This window comes from Sapajus apella, unplaced genomic scaffold (assembly GCF_009761245.1).
Source record: "Sapajus apella isolate SASKATOON/1434 unplaced genomic scaffold, GSC_monkey_1.0 scaffold10, whole genome shotgun sequence".
In the NCBI taxonomy this organism is placed as follows: domain Eukaryota; kingdom Metazoa; phylum Chordata; class Mammalia; order Primates; family Cebidae; genus Sapajus; species Sapajus apella.
The window spans coordinates 38,112,221-38,129,987 of NW_022436950.1; the positions used below are offsets into that span (position 1 = coordinate 38,112,221).

Sequence of the window (17,767 nt, forward strand, 5' to 3'; positions counted from 1 at the left end):
ACTCCAGAATTTCTGATTGATTTCTTTTTAAGATGTTTGTCTCTTCTTTCATTTCCTGGATTGCTTTAGAAGTTTTGTGTTGTTGTTGATTTTTAACCTTGTCTTGGATCTCATTGATCTTCCTTGTAATCCATGCTTTAGATTATGTATCTGTTCTTTCTGAGTTTCCATTTTGGCTATAGACCACTGCTGGAGAGCAAGTTTAATCCTTTGGTGGTGTCACTATATTCAGATTTTTCATGGTGCCAGAATTCTTTCACTGGTTCCTTCTCATTTGGAGATGCTGGCATTTTAATTTTATAGTTATTTTCATATGGGTAGGATTATGTATTTTTCTTTCTTTCCTTATAATATTATTGGGATTTTTTCTTTCCCTTTCCCTTTTCCCCACTCTCTAGAGAGTGTGACTGTAAAGAATGCTGGGTAGGGTCTTTTGGCTTTGATTCTATAACCCTATGCACTTCTGCCAGCAGGTTTTATATTGGGCTGTTCAACCTACGAGCCAGTAGATGGTGCTGATAGCTAAGAGCCTGCTGTGGCCAATGACTGGGTTTATACTTGATCATTGTTTACTGGGAAAAACTGTTACCTCAGGCAATGAGCTGATTCATGAAGTTCACAGTGGTCTGAGCTCCCTGCTCAGACACAGGGAGGTAGGGGCCAAAATGGGCAGAGCTGGACTGAGCAGGTCCAACTACAGGTTCCCTGATGGCAGGCACAAGCACCAGCACCAAGAGAGAATGCAGTGGGTAGCCACTGCCAAGCACCCAGAGGTGCTTGGAAAATTCCCTTGACCCCAAGTTTCCTGTACAGGGATGGGAGTGGCCTAAACTACTCCAGGAGAGTGAGTGTTCCAGATGCCTGGACATCTATCTGAACATGAAGCCCAATGCACCCAGATCTATGCACAGGAAGGGTGGGTGGCTCAGGCTGCTGTTCCAGGCAAGCAAGTATTCCAAATGCGTGGAGATCTGCCTGAGCATGGAGGAGAGAGGGCCCCACTGTACCAAGATCTCTGTGCAGGAGGGTTTGGGTAACTCAGACTGCTGATTAAGGCAAATGGGTACTCTGAATGTCTGATAATCTGCCTGGTCATGGACCAGAGAGGAACTTGCTGCACCATGATCTATGTCTTGGAAGAGTGGGGCAGCTCAGGCTGCTGAACCAGATGAGCAAGTGCACCTAATGCGTGGAGATCTGCAGGGGTACAAAATGGAGAGGGCCTCCCCACACCCAGATCTCTGCACAGGAAGGGTAGGGCAACTCAGGCTGCTAGTCCATGTAAGCAGATGCTCCAAATGCCTGGAGATCTGCCCACAGGTGGAGTGGAGAGGGCCGCCTTGCACCACAATCATGCATGGGAAAGGTAGGACAACTCAGGCTGCTGATCAAGGAAGAGAGTGCTCCAGATACCTTGAGATCTGCCTGGGTGTGGAGCCGAGAGAGCCACGTTGTACCACAGTCTACGTCTATGAAGGGTGAGGCAGCTCCCACTGCTGGTCCAGACAAGCAAGTGCTCCAAATCCTTGGATTCTGTCCAAGGGTAGAGCAGAGAGGGCTCTGCTGCACCACAATCTCTGGGGAGTACACTGGGTTACCATGCAATGACATATGCAGACTGGTTCCAGGCCACCATGCTAGCCCTGGCTGCAAGTCTCATCACACAGAAGAAACTGTAGCTGTGGCAGTTCTCCTCCCACCTCAGGCCTGCAAAGGGAGGGAGCACAATCTCAGCACCTATTGCTGAGGCCCTTTGTGCAGTTCTGGCTATGGAGACCCCTACCCTAAGCCAGAGCAGGTGCTCCAATTGCTGACTCGAGACTAAAATGCCTGTGTGGCCACAGTGCTAGGTCACCAAAGAATGGCTGACTTTGTATGTGTCTGATTTAAAAATGGTACCCTGCTCTCAGTCCTGAGTCTTGGAAAATGTTTGCAACTTTTCTCTGTGTCTTTTCCTCACAGCATTTCCAAGCCACTTCCCCAAGTTAGTTCCAGGGCTTGTGAGAAACAAAGTGCTCTCCCTCAGCCTGGGTCGCTTGGATCCCAGGTGGAAAGGTGAGTTGTAGAAGGAGGCTGCCTGCCTCTCGCATGTACTGGGGCTTCACGCATTTTTATCAGTTGCATGCCATCACTGGGGCTGTTTGTCCACATTCTCCTCCCTGGGATCTGGGGTGTCCTTCACAATTCTGGTGGATTCCCATTTTCCTTTTTGGATGAAAACCCACAGAGATGATCTTTGCACACTATCTTGCTATTTCCAAGGGGCCAAGGCACTCTAGAAGACTCTAATTGGCCACCTTGGGAAAAAAAAAATAGTAACTTTTTTTTTTAATCTCAGTATCCATTTAGAATTATGACCATCTTGTGAAAAATGAAGTTTGAGACAAATTTGATATGAAATTTAGTGCTATTCTCATCATCTTTAATTGTATTCTTTTTCACAAATGACTACTAGTGGATGTGTTTTAAGTCCAAAAACCTTCTGATAAGGGTTAATATTTGGTGCTTTGATAATCCTATTGACTTCCATAGCTAGTTTCACTATATTAAATTTGAGTTATGCTAATAATAAGTTTTATTTTTCTGTTTTTTATTCGTTTTTATGAGTTAAGGGCCAAAATGCCACAAAATTTTCAAATGAGCAAATGTTACTGTGCAAATTCAGCAAAGATGCTGAAATACAACTGTTGGCTGGTAGGTCACGTTGCCAGCAATAGCATGAAGTGTTTTGTTCGTTAGTTTACGAAGGTATGAAGAAAGCACTGCAAAGGTGTTACGAGATGCTGAAAAATACAGAAAACCTAAATATATAAATATCAAAGTATTGTTTCACAACATTTGATTGTCTTGCCTTCTCAGCAAAATCACTAAGTTGTTAAAAGCAAGATTTTCACATCACTTTCAAACATTATCATGGGCCAGAAAATGTTATGGAGTATTTTAATCTCATATACTTTACTATCGCTTCTGTGGCTGTTTTTACCATCTCTCAAACAATCTCTAGATCCATCCAGTAATATGACAAGTTGGTACCAGGCTTCATTCATGTTTCATCTAGATCTACACATATATAAATTTAAGAGTAATCAGGATTCATATTGCACAATGTTCTCCAGCCACCATATGTAGCTCTTGCAAATACTATTCCCATATATAAATACCTGTGAATTATAAATTAAGGCATTAAAAGAAGCAAAAAAAGGATGCTCAGCATCACTGGGAAACATATTTCATCATGCACGAATCTTGCATTCATGCTGAGAGATTTTGACAAGTCACCTTTCCTCCTACCTCACTGCTGCTGCCCCAGTCCTTCCTGCACTCGAAGCCAGTGTCTGTGTCTGGTCTTAGCAGCAGCATGACCCACAAACCTTTCTAGCATTTGAGCACAATCATCTTTTGTTTTGAAGGCAAAGGGTAGAAGATGTGGTGAACCATGATGAGATCGAATCTTTAGGGTTATGGTTCCTGCTGCTCCAGAGCTGAGCTCCAGATCAAGCGCCCATGTGGTTTTTCTTTTTTTTCTTTTTTTTCTTTTTTGAGATGGAGTCTCACTCTGTCATCCAGGCTTGAGTGTACTGGCACTATCTCGACTCACTGCAACCTCCACCTCCTGGTTCAAGCAATTCTCCCACCTCAGCCTCCTGAGTAGGTGGGACTACAGGTACATGCCACCACACCTGGCTAATTTTTATATTTTAGTAGGGATATGGTTTCACCTTGTTGGCCAGGCTGTTCTCAAACTCCTGACCTCAGGTGATCCACCCACCTTGGCCTCCCAAAGTACTAGGATCACAGGTGTGAGCCACTGCACCTGGCCGGGGCTCACATCTTCTTGAATGTAGGTTTCTATATGTGCCTGTCCTATGCAGAGCCCTCTAAAGCCCAGAGCTCAGAACAGTGGCCCCTCTTTCTAGGTGTGAGGGTAGTTCTGTAGGCTTTCACAGGATTCCTGTGGCTCCCTGTTTGGGGCTATTCACGGTGATCCATGGGAGTTAGCATAACACCACCCTAAAGTCAGATGTTCAAAGACAAGCAAGGATCAAAGAGAGATGAGAAGTGAGCAAGTTGGAGATAATTAAAATCTCCTTAAAAGAACACTCTTTTCCACACTGGGAGTATTCTCATAGAGCCACAAATAGCACTCCCCAGATGGAAAGCCTCCAAATGCTCCCAGCTGACCATATTTGCCACCTCATGAACACTGCAACATCACACACAAGATGATGTCTATTTCCCCAAGCCCTGTGCAGACCAATTTTGATAATATAATTGTCCTAATTAAGTTGCAATTTCTCTCTTTCAGTTATTCAATTTATACTTTGTTTTGCTATTGGTATTCTGGCCTCCTCCATCTCTGTTCCAAATACTAAGACACTTTGCTTTAGGGGAAGATACTGAGAATGCCAGCACTTCTCCAATTTCATCAAAGAGAAGAGCACTTAACACTTAACCCCTAAACACCTTCATTTCCTTCTCTGCTGTTTTGGACCTGGCAAAGCTTTACTCACATCCAAAAAGAAGAAATGGGAGCAGAGAGACCCAAAGTAGTAGTAATTAATGATGAGCCTTGGCCAAGTCAAGTGGCTGGGGTTTTCCTTCAGCACCTGCTTCCTTTGTATCTCTGTTTTTAGCCACGCTTCACTGAATACCCAAATCCTGCTGCTTTTTTTTTTTTAATCATAAGAAAGGATTTAAATATAAAATTTTACACTATAAACACACTCAAAGTAAATATTCAACATCTAGATGGAGACAGATTGTCTAGATGACTAATAGAGTCTATCAATTGTTCTCTGTAATTTCTTTCCCTCCTTTTAATCTTTGAAAGTCCATCTTCATCTAGCCTGTTCATGGTGCTTGGAGTTGAAGCAGCCGTAGCGCAACCAAGAGGCTTCCTTCCATCAACACACTGAGGCTGGCATAACAGAGAGATGGAAAGAGCCCAGTTCTCCAAGGACACTGCTGAATCTTTGCACCAACTCTGATAGCACTACCTACAGACTCTGTATTTCATGAGGTTAATAAACCTCTTTGTTGTAAGCCACCTGCCGTCAAGTAACAGGTCCATGCATTTTAACTACACATGGCCCACGCTTTGAGAAACATTGTCATAAATACTGGTGTCCTCGGAGCTCTGTTCTAGATAGCCTTCTCTCCTTACCCAATACTGTCTCTCTATGCAATCTCACTCACGATCTCACTCACTCCCTTGGCCTGAAACATCAGCCACTCTGAAGACTCCTAAACTGCTTCTAGGCCAGAGTCTTCTTTTGAACTTCTAAAATCCGTAAGAAACGCTAATAGATGTCACCACGTGTTTATTAGTCTCCCTGCATCTCAACATATCCAAAACTGAACTCATAATCTGCTCCCTGGAACCTGTTTATCCCCAACACTTTCCTGTCTCAATAAATGGCACCATGGTCAACTCTCAAGCTAGACAGCCAGTAATCATTACTGTCTCCTTTTCCCTCACCCAGCATCCAGTCAGTCACCAAGCCCCATCATGTCTCCTCTCCATTTTCACTAGTGCTCCTCAGTCAGGGCCATCATTAGGTCCCACAGGGACCACTACCACAGACTTCTACCTGGTTTCCCTGGCCCTTCCAATTGCTTCTCTATATTACAGTCAGAATGATCTTTCTAATATGTAGACCTAGTCAGATCTCTTCTCTGTTTAAAACTGCTACCTGAATCACTGGACTAGAAGAATAACTCTTGCTATGAACTCCCACTGCTTCTGGAGAGTCTCTTAACATGAGTCATTGTGGCTGCATGGTGGCTCACACCTGTAAACTTGGCACTTTGAGGGGGCTGAAGGAGGAGGATTGCTTGAACTCAGGAGTACAAGACCAGCCTGGGCAACATAGCAAGACCTCTTGTATACTAAAAGTCAGAAAAACTAGCTGGGCATGGTGCTGCATACCTGTAGTCCCATCTACTCAGGAGTCTGAGGCAACAGGATTGCCTGAGCCCGGGAGATTGAGGCTGCATTGAGCTATGATCATGCCACTGCACTCCAGCCTGGGCGACAGGGTGAGACACTGTCTCCAAGGAAAAAAAGAATTCATTTTGCTTTTATCGAGCTTATTTACAGTCTGTTTTCTCATTGGTCTCTAAGTTGTATTGACTATAGGAACTGAGGTATATCCCCACACCTAGCAACCGTGCCTGGCACACAGTTGACAACAAATGTGAAGTTGAGTGAATAGATGAATTTATAACAACATTTTGTCAGCTAGGGGTTGTGACCCACCAGTGGATCATGAAATCAATCTAGTGGATTATAATCAGCTTTAATTTAAATGAGAAAAGTGAATAGAAGAGTATAGCAAATAATAAGAGTATTATTTCCTGAAATTTTTTATTATAAAATTTGTAAAATATATTTCTTATGAATGGCAGTAAAACTAAAATGAAAGCCACTGGGTTGTAATAAGCAAGTACTTTTTTCTATAGTAAGAAAAAGCAGCTTTATTTAGAAAAAAAAAAAAAATCTAGCTGGGCGTGGTGGCTCACATCTGTAATCCCAGAACTTTGGGAGGCCGAGGCAGGTGGATCACAAGGTCAGGAGTTCGAGACCAGCCTGACCAACATGGTGAAATCCCATCTCTAGTAAAAATACAAAAATGGGCCGGGCATGGTGGTGGGCACCAGTAATCCCAGCTACTCAGGAGGCTGAGGCAGGAGAATCACTTGAACCTGGGAGGCAGAGGTTGCAGTGAGCTGAAATCACACCACCGCACTCCAGCCTGGGTGACAGAGCATGACTCCATCTCAGAAAAAAGAAAAAGAAAAATCTGGAAACCTGGTGACTGAAAAAGATTCCTGCCTTAGGGGATTTTTACTTTCACAGATTTCAAAGCCTTAAACTCAAGGGAAAAAGCATCTAGAGTTTTAGGTTTCTCTGAGTAGATGACAGAGGAATTAAAAATCCATCACATATCCTGCCTGGTAACTATTGCCATAGGCCAATGAAGCCTAGACTTGCTGTTGAATCCTATTTCCTCTGAAGATATAGCTTAAGTCTTTTTGTCCCACGGCTGATAACAAAAGTGGAAATCCTGTGTCAAAAGTATGAGTTATTTGCTGTTGAGGGTGGTCACTGATTTGGGTCTTGGAGAACTTAATTGGCTGTTTCTCCCAACCTTCTCTCTTTAAGAACAGAACCCTGAGCCAATAAGGTGCTACTGTTCTGTGTCCATAGCAACAAAACAAACAAACTTTGGGCAAACCTCACAACTCAGGCCCAAGTCATGGGAATCTGAATGGAGGGGTGACCTTCTCCTCTACTCTAATTTTATTGCAATACTGAGAAACTTGAACTATTTTGTCTTTAGAAGGGAAATTCATGTTTGTGCCAGGCCAGCCTTTGTAAAAGCCTTCAAATGGATTCACTAGAAGTCTGTCTTCCCGCTCTACAGAAACTGAATTTTCTGCTTCGGCATTTCAGCCACTTGGAATGACCACTAAAGTCTTGAGTTTTGGAACCTCTGGATTTGATCTAAAGTAAACTCTGATTCTGTGTTGATAGGGAACCATTTCTCTCTAACATTGTGGTTTCTTTAAGACGCTTGACTTGGGCCACATGAGAATAACAGATCTTTGGGCAGTCCAAGGTAAGTGCTTTGGAAAAGATGTTTTATATAATTTTCTCTACTGATTGTTAATACTAACCAGTGATTTCTCTGAAGGCTCTGCCAGCTGATTGGTGACTATTAGGGTGAGCCTCAGGTAAATCATCAGGGGGAGGTTCAGGAAAGGAAAAAAAGAGGGAAAAAGAATTCTTGCACACACTCACACACCCCTCTATTCTCAGAGCTATACAGTGTCAAGCCATTGTAAACGCAGATCTGTGTGTGATGGCATGGAAATATCTACTAGATTTCCTGTTACATAAAAAGAACAAGATGCAGCAGAGTGTGCAAAGTGTGCTCTCATGTATGTAAAGCATTTTTAAACTTTATTATGCTTCTCTACAGGTTAAGTTCTATATGCAAAACATTTAAGGTTATATACACTCACAACATTTCTGGAAGGATACCCCAAAAATCTGTTAGCAGTGGTTCCCACTTAGGAAGCTATGAGAAGTCAAGGGCTGATACTTAGCTACTGAAATATTAAAATCCTGCCATATAGGCTGGGCACGGTGGCTCACACCTGTAATCCCAGCACTTTGGGAGGCTGAGGCATGCAGATCACCAGAGGTCAAGAGTTCAAGACCAGTCTGGCCACGATGGTGAAACCCCATTTCTACAAAAAATACAAAAATTAGCGGGGGTGGTGGTGGGTGCCTATAATATCCAGCTACTTGGGAGGCTGAGGCAGGAGAATCGCTTGAACCTTGGAGGCGGAGGTTGCAATGAGCTGAGACCATGCCATTGCACTCCAGCCTGGGCAACAAGAGCAAAACTCCATCTCAATATAATAATAATAATAAATAATAAAATACTGCCATACTGATTGGTAGATGACCATTGCCCAAGCCCCTTGCGTGTCCTTGCCACCTTGGTTGTCCGAACTCCTTTCCTGGCACCCTCAGACCTCCTCATGATTCAGCAACTAAGGGATTAATGCCTGACATGGGGATGGGAGTGAGATTCCCCCAGGACCCTGTTCTAACCCTGGTTGATTATTCAATAGTTATGTCCTACTGGTTGTTAAATATTTTGAGTATCACTACCATGGGTGCTCAAAAAGAAATGCCTTTATTGTTATTTTTTTTTTTTTTTGAGACGGAGTTTCACTCATGTTACCCAGGTTGGAGTGCAATGGTGTGATCATAGCTCACTATAGGCTCAAACTCCTGGCCTCAAGTGATCCTACCACCCTGCCTGCCGAGCAGCTGGGACTACAGGCATACTCCACCATACTAGACTGTTTTTACATTTTTTTGTAGATACAGAGCCTCAATATGTTGCCCAGGCTGGTCTCAAACTCCTAGGCTCAAGCAACTCTCCCACCTCAGCCTCCCAATGTGTTGGGATTGCAATCATGTGCCACCACACCTTTTTTTTTTTTTTCCTTAAAAGCAATAGAATATACACCAAGACATTGTTTATCATGTGGAAGAAGAAAAGGAAACAACCACCCATTCCTTAAAGACCATTTCAAATCTATGTAAAACACCACTGAGTGATTGTATCACCCACATAATTTACCTCTACATTCTGGTTTTTGAGTGCTAATGTCTGTCTAATATTATCTATAATATGGTAATGTTGATTACAACAGTTTGGCAGTTTCATCTGTGGATCTCTTTTCTTTTTGTTTTTGTTATTTTTGTTTATTAATTAATTTATTTATTTATCGAGACAGAGTCTTGCTCTATCACCTAGGCTGGAGTGCAATGGTGTGATCTTGACTGACTGCAACCTCTACCTATTGGGTTCAATCGATTCTCCTGCCTCAGCCTCCTGAGTAGCTAGGATTATAGGCATGTGCCACCATGCCTGGCTAATTTTTGTGTTTTTAGTAGAGGCGGTTTTGCCATGTTGGCCAGGCTGGTCTTGAACTCCTGGCCTCAAGTGGTCCACTCGCCTCAACCTACCAAAATGCTGGGATTACAGGTGTGAGCCACCGCACCATCTCTTCACTCTTTGTTAAGCTGGCCCCAACCACCATGATGAGCTGATTACAACCACCAAGTTTACTAGTCAGGTAACAAATATTCATCAAGTGAATATTTGCACAAGCCACTTTGCAAGGCTTAGTGGAGGTGCTGGAGGACAAAGAGAACTCCATAGTGGAGTCCTGGCCTTCAAGAAGAGAGAAGGCAGTTGCTAAAAGTGGGCCTCCCTTAGCCTCTTACTTCCCGCCCCACGGACTCCAGCTAAATCTCCCAAGTTCAAGGTTGGCCCCTGTTCTACAGCAAGCAGATAAGAGGTCCTAAGCAGAAGCAGAGCTTCTTGTTTGCTACTGTTGCAGCCTCCTTTCAGACTCTCACCTGAATTCTTGACCCCTGTAGCATCGTCTTCCCTCCTGGGCACTCAATCCCATCTGCTTCTCTGACCTCCTGTCCTTGGCTTGATCCTGACAGGCCCCCAAACACAGTGGAATATGGACAGTTATAAATGGCAGCACTGTCACCTGCTCTTTAGGCCTTTGCTGTTTAGCCAGCCTCCTGGCCTTTCTAGCCCTGACCTCTATTTCAGAAGACCCTCTAGTTCCAGAGGGGGTCTGGCCCAGCCAACCCCTGTACACTCTGCCTTTCTTCCAAGGCCAGGTCTCTTGCCTTTGCTCCGCTGCTCCCTTAGCTCTCTTTCTGCTGACTCCTGTACAGACTGCAAGCTCCCTGACGGCAAGGTCCAGCCAGCATCTAGCACAGGACTCATAGTGTGAGCCTCTAAGGATTTGTGCTGATAAAGCAGCAGTTACGAATCGGCGAGTAGTCACTTCATTTCTTTGAATTTTAGTATCCTCATATGTAAAGTAGATTCGATCCTAAGGTCCTCTCTCGCTCTGAAGGTCATTAGGAAAATGAGTGGGTTTCTCAAGCATCAGTCATGTTGGACAAAAAGGTTGATTTCATTTTTTCAGCTGGTTCTTAAGTAAATTTATTCCAGTGTAATATTGAAAACTAATCATAGACTTAGAAATTCGAGTTAAATCTGTTATCATTTTAATACTTCTGTTGAGCTATCGATTCTTATAACATTTTTGGCATTTGTTTTTATTATTAATGAAATACCCACTGACATGGCCAGGTACAGTGGCTCATGCCTGTAATCCCAGCACTTTGGGAGGCCAAGGCAGGTGGATCACTGAAGCCAGGAGTTTGAGAATAGCCTGGCCAACATGGCGAAACCCAGTCTCTACTAAAAATACAAAAATTATCCAGATGTAGTGCTGGGCACCTGTAGTCCCAGCTATTCAAGAGGCTGAGGCACCAGAATCACTTGAACCCAGGAGGCAGAGGTTGTAGTGAACCGAGATTGCACCATTGCACTCCAGCCTGGACAACAGAGTCAGACTCTGTCTCAAAAAAAGGAAAGAAACTAAAGGAAAAGAAAAAAAGAAAAGAAAAGAAAAAGAAATATCCACTGACATCATTTAAAAGTCAAATAATGTTAAAAATTCATTAAGGAAAAGTCAGTATTCTGCCTCACTCCTAACCTGTCAGTTCTACTTCTCAGTGTGCTCCCTAGAGGCAATTATTTTCAATTCTGTTAGCTATTTCTTTGGAATTTTACCTCTTTCCAAATAATTTGTCCATGCTCCATATGTTAATTTTTCTTTCTGGTACTACAGGTGAGGCTTTGGCTCTTATACATCCCCATTCCACTCATTCTTCCCATGTAGTCACAGTTCACTTTTTGGCTAAATCAATATTAAGCATTTGCATTAGATACATATGAGTGTGTACCATACTAGGATTATGCTTACTTTTTCATTCAATGTTTTTTAACCTGGAGTAATTGGTTTCTATGTTTCTATTGCCAGTCCCCTACCCTCACTCCCAAATGCTCTGAATTCTATTGCTCTGTAACAAGTTACCACAAATTTAGTGGCTTCAAACAACACCAATTTATTATCTTACAATTCTGAAAGGGAAAGTCCAAAATGAGTCTCAGGAGCTAAAGTCAAGAGCCGCATTCCTTCCGAAGGCTCTGGGGGAGAATGCGTTTCCTTGTCTTTTCCAGCTTCTAGAGGCTGCCTGAATTCCTTGGCTCCTGGCCCTTTTCCTCAGTCACTCCTACCTCTTCCTCCATCATCACATCTTCCCTGACTGATAATTCAGGTTAATCTCTCCATCTTAAGATCTTTCATTTCATCACAGCTGCTTTTGCCATGTAAGGTAGCATAGTCACAGTTTCCAGGGATTAGGACATGTGGCGTAGGGAAAGGGACAGTATTCACCCTAGCATGTGCTCCTGCAGATCTGCCAGCTACCTGTCAATATCATCAGTTAATCTAACAGTTCTGAGTCGTGCATCCTCTGGGAACTTGATGTGTGAACTGGCTCCATCTTGTTGATACTCTGTCTTCGCAGGTACATAGGCCACAGTGCTATGGTGAGAGCCCTAGTTACGATGACAATGTGTACGGACATCCCTTGTGCATTACTGTCTCCTCTCCCATTTTCTTGCTTTTCCGGGATTAAATCTCTTTTAATGCTATACTCTAGTTTTAGTCTGGAAAAGAAAGAAGATAAGTCAATGTGGTCAAGCCACTATGTATATCTGATAGTTGTCTTTCATCAAGATTCTCATAATGGGGGTTTTGTTTTTACGGAGCCAGGGAAGAAGAGTTTCCACTCTGTAATTCAAGGAGGTGGCCAGGAGGAGATTCACTTGCACTGTAGTTCAAGCAACAGAACTAATTTTCTTTTCTTTTTTTTTTTTTGAGACAGTCTCACTCTGTCACCCAGGCTGGAGTGCGGTGGCACAATCTCAGCTCACTGCAACCTCTGCCTCCTGGGTTCAGGTGATTCTCCAGCCTCACCAGCTAATTTTTGTATTTTTAGTAGAGACAGTGTTTCACCATGTTGGCCAGGCTGGTCTCAAACTCCTGACCTCGTGATCCACCCACCTCGGCCTCCCAAAGTGCTGGGATTATATGGGATGATAGGCATGAGCCACTGCACCCAGTCCAGAACTAATTTTCCAGGAAGTTCTGTGTAGAATTTGCTATAGAAATTTCTCTTCCCTTCAGTGAGGACTGGTGTGGCCTGCTGGAAATGAAGAAACTTGGGAGTCAAGACGGTTTGTGTTTGTTTCCAGCTTTGCAACTTGCTGCCTCTGTGACTTCTCTGAGTCTCAGTAGCCTTATCTATAGTATCAGCATAACAATAATTGAGCACTTTTACCTGGATCACAGCAAGGACTCAGTTATGGCAATTTTTATTTTATTTTATTTTATTATTTTATTTTATTTTTTTAGAGGAAGTGTTACTCTCCACCCAGGCTGGAGTGCAATGGCACAATCTCGGCTCACTGCAACCTCCACCTCCCACGTTCAAGCAATCCTCCCACTTCAGCCTCCTGAATAGCTGGGACTACCGGTGTGTGTCACCACACTCAGCTAATTTTTGTATTTTTAATAGAGACAGAGTTTCACCATGTGGGCCAGGCTGATCTCAAACTCCTGACCTCAAGTAATCCACCCCCTCTCGGCCTCCCAAAGTGCTGGGATTATAGGCATGAGGCACAGCGCTCAGCCAGTTATGGCAAATTTTAAACTGCTTTCAAGTTAAGTATACCGAGTAGAAAGGAATGAGCTGTTAACCTGTAGTCAAGACCCTGCACCAGATCAACAGCTTCTGGAATCTACCATTGTTCTTTGAGTCTTCCCTGGGTTCTTCCCAATTCGTCTGTATTTTTGCTTCAATTCTAAGTGCTTAACCTTCTGCTGTTGTTTTTCCATTTCAGAAAGAGCCTCCTGATCTAGTCACCAAGACTGCCCATGACCTTCAGCTATGTACCCCAACCCTCTCATTTATTGCACCTGCTGGGACCCCTGGAACGTGGGACCACGGAAGCTAATCAAGACCACTCAGCTACCACGAAAGAACCCCACAGGGAGGTCTAAGTAAGAATTATCTGGGGTGGGGTAGGCACAGAGACCTTGGGATCCATTTGTAGCCTCCTTTCTTTCACAAGATTTCTAAAACAGCAAGGGTGGCAGCAGAATTCCAGGTGGGGCAGAGAACCTCGCTTTCCCCAGCTTCTCTGCCAACTGGTTGGCTGCACCCTCATCTTGCCAGCCCTGCCTGGGGTTTGTGCCATTTCAAATGAGGAAGTCTCAGCATTGGTGCAATGGCAAAGTACAGCTTCCAACCAAAGGGCCTTGATGGCAACTGCCCCCTCCATGTGGGATAAAGAGCTTTGGCAACTGGGGGACAGGCTCTTCCTGGGACAGTGAACATGTGCCAGGGCCTTGGGCCTGAGTTTTAAAGGTCTCAGATTTTAAAGATTCCAGCTGTCAGATCATATATTTCAATTTTGGGTCACTATAGGGATGTACTTAATTTGAAAGCATTAAAAAGGGTTTCCAAATTTCCAATTTTCTTGTTTCAGTTATTTGTTTTCCACTTTCAGGCAAACTCCTCTCCTACCAGCTCCAAAAAACCACAATTACCTCCAACCAACAAAACCTGTTTTTTCCCCAAAGTAAGTTTTGTTTTTTGTTTTGTTTTGTTTTGTTTTTGAGATGGAGTCTCACTCTGTTGCCCAGGCTGGAATGCAGTGGTAGGACCTCAGCTCCCAGGTTCAAGAAATTCTTGTTCCTCAACCTCCCAAGCAATGGGGACTACAGGTGCACACCACCATGCCCAGCTATTTGTTTGTATTAGAGACGGGGTTTCACCATGTTGCCCAGGGTGGTCTTGAACTCCTGAACTCAGGCAGTTCACCCATCTCAGCCTCCCAAAGCACTGGGATTATAGATGTAAGCCACCACGCCCTGCAGTTGTTTGTTTGAGATGGAGTCTTGCCCTGCCACCCACACTGGAGCATGGTGACACCATCTTGGCTCACTGCAACCTCCACCTCCTTGGTTCAAACAATTCCCCTGCCTCAGCCTCCTGAGTAGCTGGAATTACAGGCACCTGTCACCATGCCCATCTAATTTTTGTATTTGTAGTAGAGAAGGGGTTTCACTATGCTGGCCGGATGGTCTCCAACTCTTGACCTTAAGTGATCAGCCCACCTTGCCCTCTAAAAGTGCTGGGATTACAGGTGGAGGCCACTGCACCTGGCCTTAAGTATTTTTATGTCCATGAGGCAGAAATGGTTTAAGGCATGTGAATAAAATAATCTTCCTCCCGCCTGGCCTGACTTGAACTAATTGATGCCAGGAATGTTATAGAATTGCCAGAATCCACCTTGATTTCTCACAAACCTCAGATCCTACATGTAGATTTTGGGGTCCTCTGCATCCACAGCATCATTTGATTCAAAATCACTGTATCAACTGCTCTCCACAGGGGTGCCCACAATAGCTGTTTCCTGCTCTAGAATCCAATGCTTGATGTGTGCGATTGTCATAGAGCCTTGGCGGCCCTGCCATGCATGTAGGGTGGTGACTTACTCTGTAGCTGATTACTAAGTGTCTAAGACTTTCTGTGGGTGGCATCTTGGTTTTAATCACAAACTAAAATTTGACTCATATTTTACAAGCTTAGAAATGTACCTTAGTTTTAGGTCTTTGAGACCTAAAAGGAATTTTGCTCTGTCACCCAGGCTAGTGTGCAGTGACTCGATCTCGGCTGACTGCAACCTCTGCCTCCCGGGTTCAAGCGATTCTCCTGCCTCAGCCTCCTGAGTAGCTGGGACTACAGGTGCACGCCACCATGCCCAGCTAACTTTTTGCGTCTTTAGTAGAGATGGGGTTTCACCGTGTTAGCCAGGATGATCTCGATCTCCTGACCTCATGATCTGCCTGCCTTGGCCTACCAAAGTGCTGGGATTACAGGTGTGAGTCACTGTACCTGGCCGACCACCTGTTATTTATTAGGCACTGTTTCAGGTGCTGAGAAAAGAGCCAGAAGCACACAATAAAGTCACTGCTCTCCTGGCACTTACATTCCAGTGGGGAGGGAGGGGAAGAGGACCATAAACAAGTTATTACATCTGAGGTTGGCGAGTGCTACGCAGAAAAACAATGCAGGCAAAGGGTGTAGGAGCTGTAAGGGTGGGGATATTTTATGCAGGAAGGTCAGGCCAGTCCCTGTTTAAAGGAAACAAAAGGAGCCTTGATGATGCCTGGGGCAAGCTCTCCTGGCAGAGGGACCAGCAAGTCCAAAGGCCCTGGGGTGAGAACCTGCTTGGCATGTCTGACCTCTTCCAGGAAGGCAATGGCCAGTGTGACACAAGCCAAGGGAGTGAGCAGGGAATGGTGGGAGATGAGCTCAAAGGAGGTAATGAGATGATGGGTGTGGAGGGCAGGACAGTGACCCCCGACAAGGACGTACATCTACACCCTAACCCCTGGAGACTGCGAATATGCTATATTACTTGCCAAAGAGGAATTAAGGCTGAAGATGGAATTAAGGTTGCTAATCAGCTGACCTTGAGATGGAGAGATTATCCTGGATTATCCCGACCCCATGTAATCACAAAGGTCCTTCTTTGTTCCTGAAAGAGGAGTTCAGAGTGTCAGAGTCAGAGAAGGAGCTGTGACAACAGAAGCAGAGGTTGGAGTACTGCAATTGCTGCTGGCTTTGGAGCTGGAGGGAAAGGCCACTGTGAACATATACGCTATTGGTATTCATTTTGTATATAGCATATATAAAGATTTGAATGTGGCCCGGCACAGTGACTCATGCCTGTAATCCCAGCACTTTGGGAGGCTGAGGCAGGAAGATCACAAGGCCAAGAATTCAAGACCAGTCCAACCAACATAGTGAAACCCCATCTCTACTAAAAATACAAAAAATTAGCCAGGTGTGGGGATGTGCACCTGTAATCCCAGCTACTTGGGAGGCTGAGGCAGGAGAATTGCGTGAACCCAGTAGGTGGAGGTTGCAGTGAGCTGAGATCACACCATTGCACCCCAGCCTGGGTGACAAAAAAAAAAATTTTAATGGAAAACAAGTTAAACTTCAACATTTCTATCAGAATGAAATATATTTCATTATGTTTGTTTCTATAGAATGTTTCATTCTCCAATAAAGAGGGCTTCACACAGTTCCCTGAAGTGAGTGTGTATGCATGTGTGTGTTTATGGGGGTGGGTAGGGGGTCACCTGACTCACAGAGCCTTGTCTCAGGGAGAATATGTAGGGGTCCCTTTAGCTGGTTTATGCTCCTCCAAAACAAGCTTCCTCAACATCATAAGACAACTCTTTTGCCTCCTCGGGCACGACCTTTTTATGAGCACTCCCAATTTGGGGTCCTCAGGAGCCCTGCTTCAGTGAGTTATCCAACTGCCTTAGGGATCCCCTAAGAAGATCAGGTAATCAGAGCTCAGAGAGCGGAAGTCAGATGGTGGCGGCCTCAGTGTGCAGCTCCTAAACTTCTCTTTGCTGGCTGGTTGCTTTCTGAACATGTCTTTCTCTTGCAGAGTGAAAAGCCATTTAGCAAGGCAAGAAGCGAACAATAAATCATTTTATGTGAGTACAAGCAGGAAGAGGGCAGGGGACTAAAATTTATTGAGTGCCTACCATGTACAAGCGTGGGCCTTTAACACTTCTATACTTACCTTGTTGAATCTTCACAAAGATCCTAGGAGGAGGGGCTGTTATTATTGTACATTATGCGTGGCAGGGAAGTGGAAGAACCATGACCTGAACTCAGCTCAGCCAGACCCCAGAGTGGGTATGTAATTGCTACTCTCTACTGCCTTGCACAAGGCAAACAGTGTCCCAGGGAAACCAGACATGACAGCTCATCCAGGCCAGTGAACAGCTCATGCCCAGATACAGGAAGTCCCCCTGCTGACCTTGGGAAGTCACGAATGCTAGGGGAGAGGCTGCTGGTACCCCTCAGAGGAGCAGCGGCAGGAGGGCGCTGGAGAAGGTGATGGGAGCCAAACTTGGAGGGATACTGACACCTGCCTGGGAGTGTGGGGCTTACCCTTCTGGTGTCTGGGAGCCTTTATTGGTCTGACACGGGCACAGGACCAAATAAGAGTTACATTTTAGAAAAAGCACCCTCTGGTGGGATTTAATTGGTATTTTTTTACTGGTTTCTGTGTTTATCTAGTTTCTTCTTCTTTTTTTTTTTTTTTAAACAAAAATCATGCAGTCTTTTAATGGTTAGGGAAACAAAATAAACAAACAAAAGTATAATTGCCCTCTAGGTGGAGAGGAGGATGAACTATAG

The 17,767-nt window shown here is 44.4% G+C and overlaps 2 protein-coding genes across 5 annotated transcripts in view; one reads left to right on the top strand and one right to left on the bottom strand.

Annotated features, from left to right (window-relative positions):
- CASP8 (caspase 8) overlaps window positions 1-17,767 on the bottom strand; it is a 115,016-nt gene that overhangs the window by 11,680 nt on the left and 85,569 nt on the right. The gene's annotated exons all lie outside the window — the stretch shown is intronic.
- FLACC1 (flagellum associated containing coiled-coil domains 1) overlaps window positions 41-17,767 on the top strand; it is a 45,035-nt gene continuing 27,308 nt past the window's right edge. The window contains exons 1-4 of one of the 2 annotated variants that reach the window (XM_032278671.1): window positions 41-2,055; window positions 13,374-13,533; window positions 14,043-14,114; window positions 17,007-17,055. In XM_032278671.1, the coding sequence (XP_032134562.1) occupies window positions 13,421-13,533; window positions 14,043-14,114; window positions 17,007-17,055 (234 nt within the window). In that variant the 5' untranslated portion in view covers window positions 41-2,055; window positions 13,374-13,420. Of the gene's footprint in view, window positions 2,056-6,743; window positions 7,623-13,373; window positions 13,534-14,042; window positions 14,115-17,006; window positions 17,056-17,767 lie in introns of those variants that run through there. The other variant, XM_032278670.1, reaches the window with a different exon arrangement.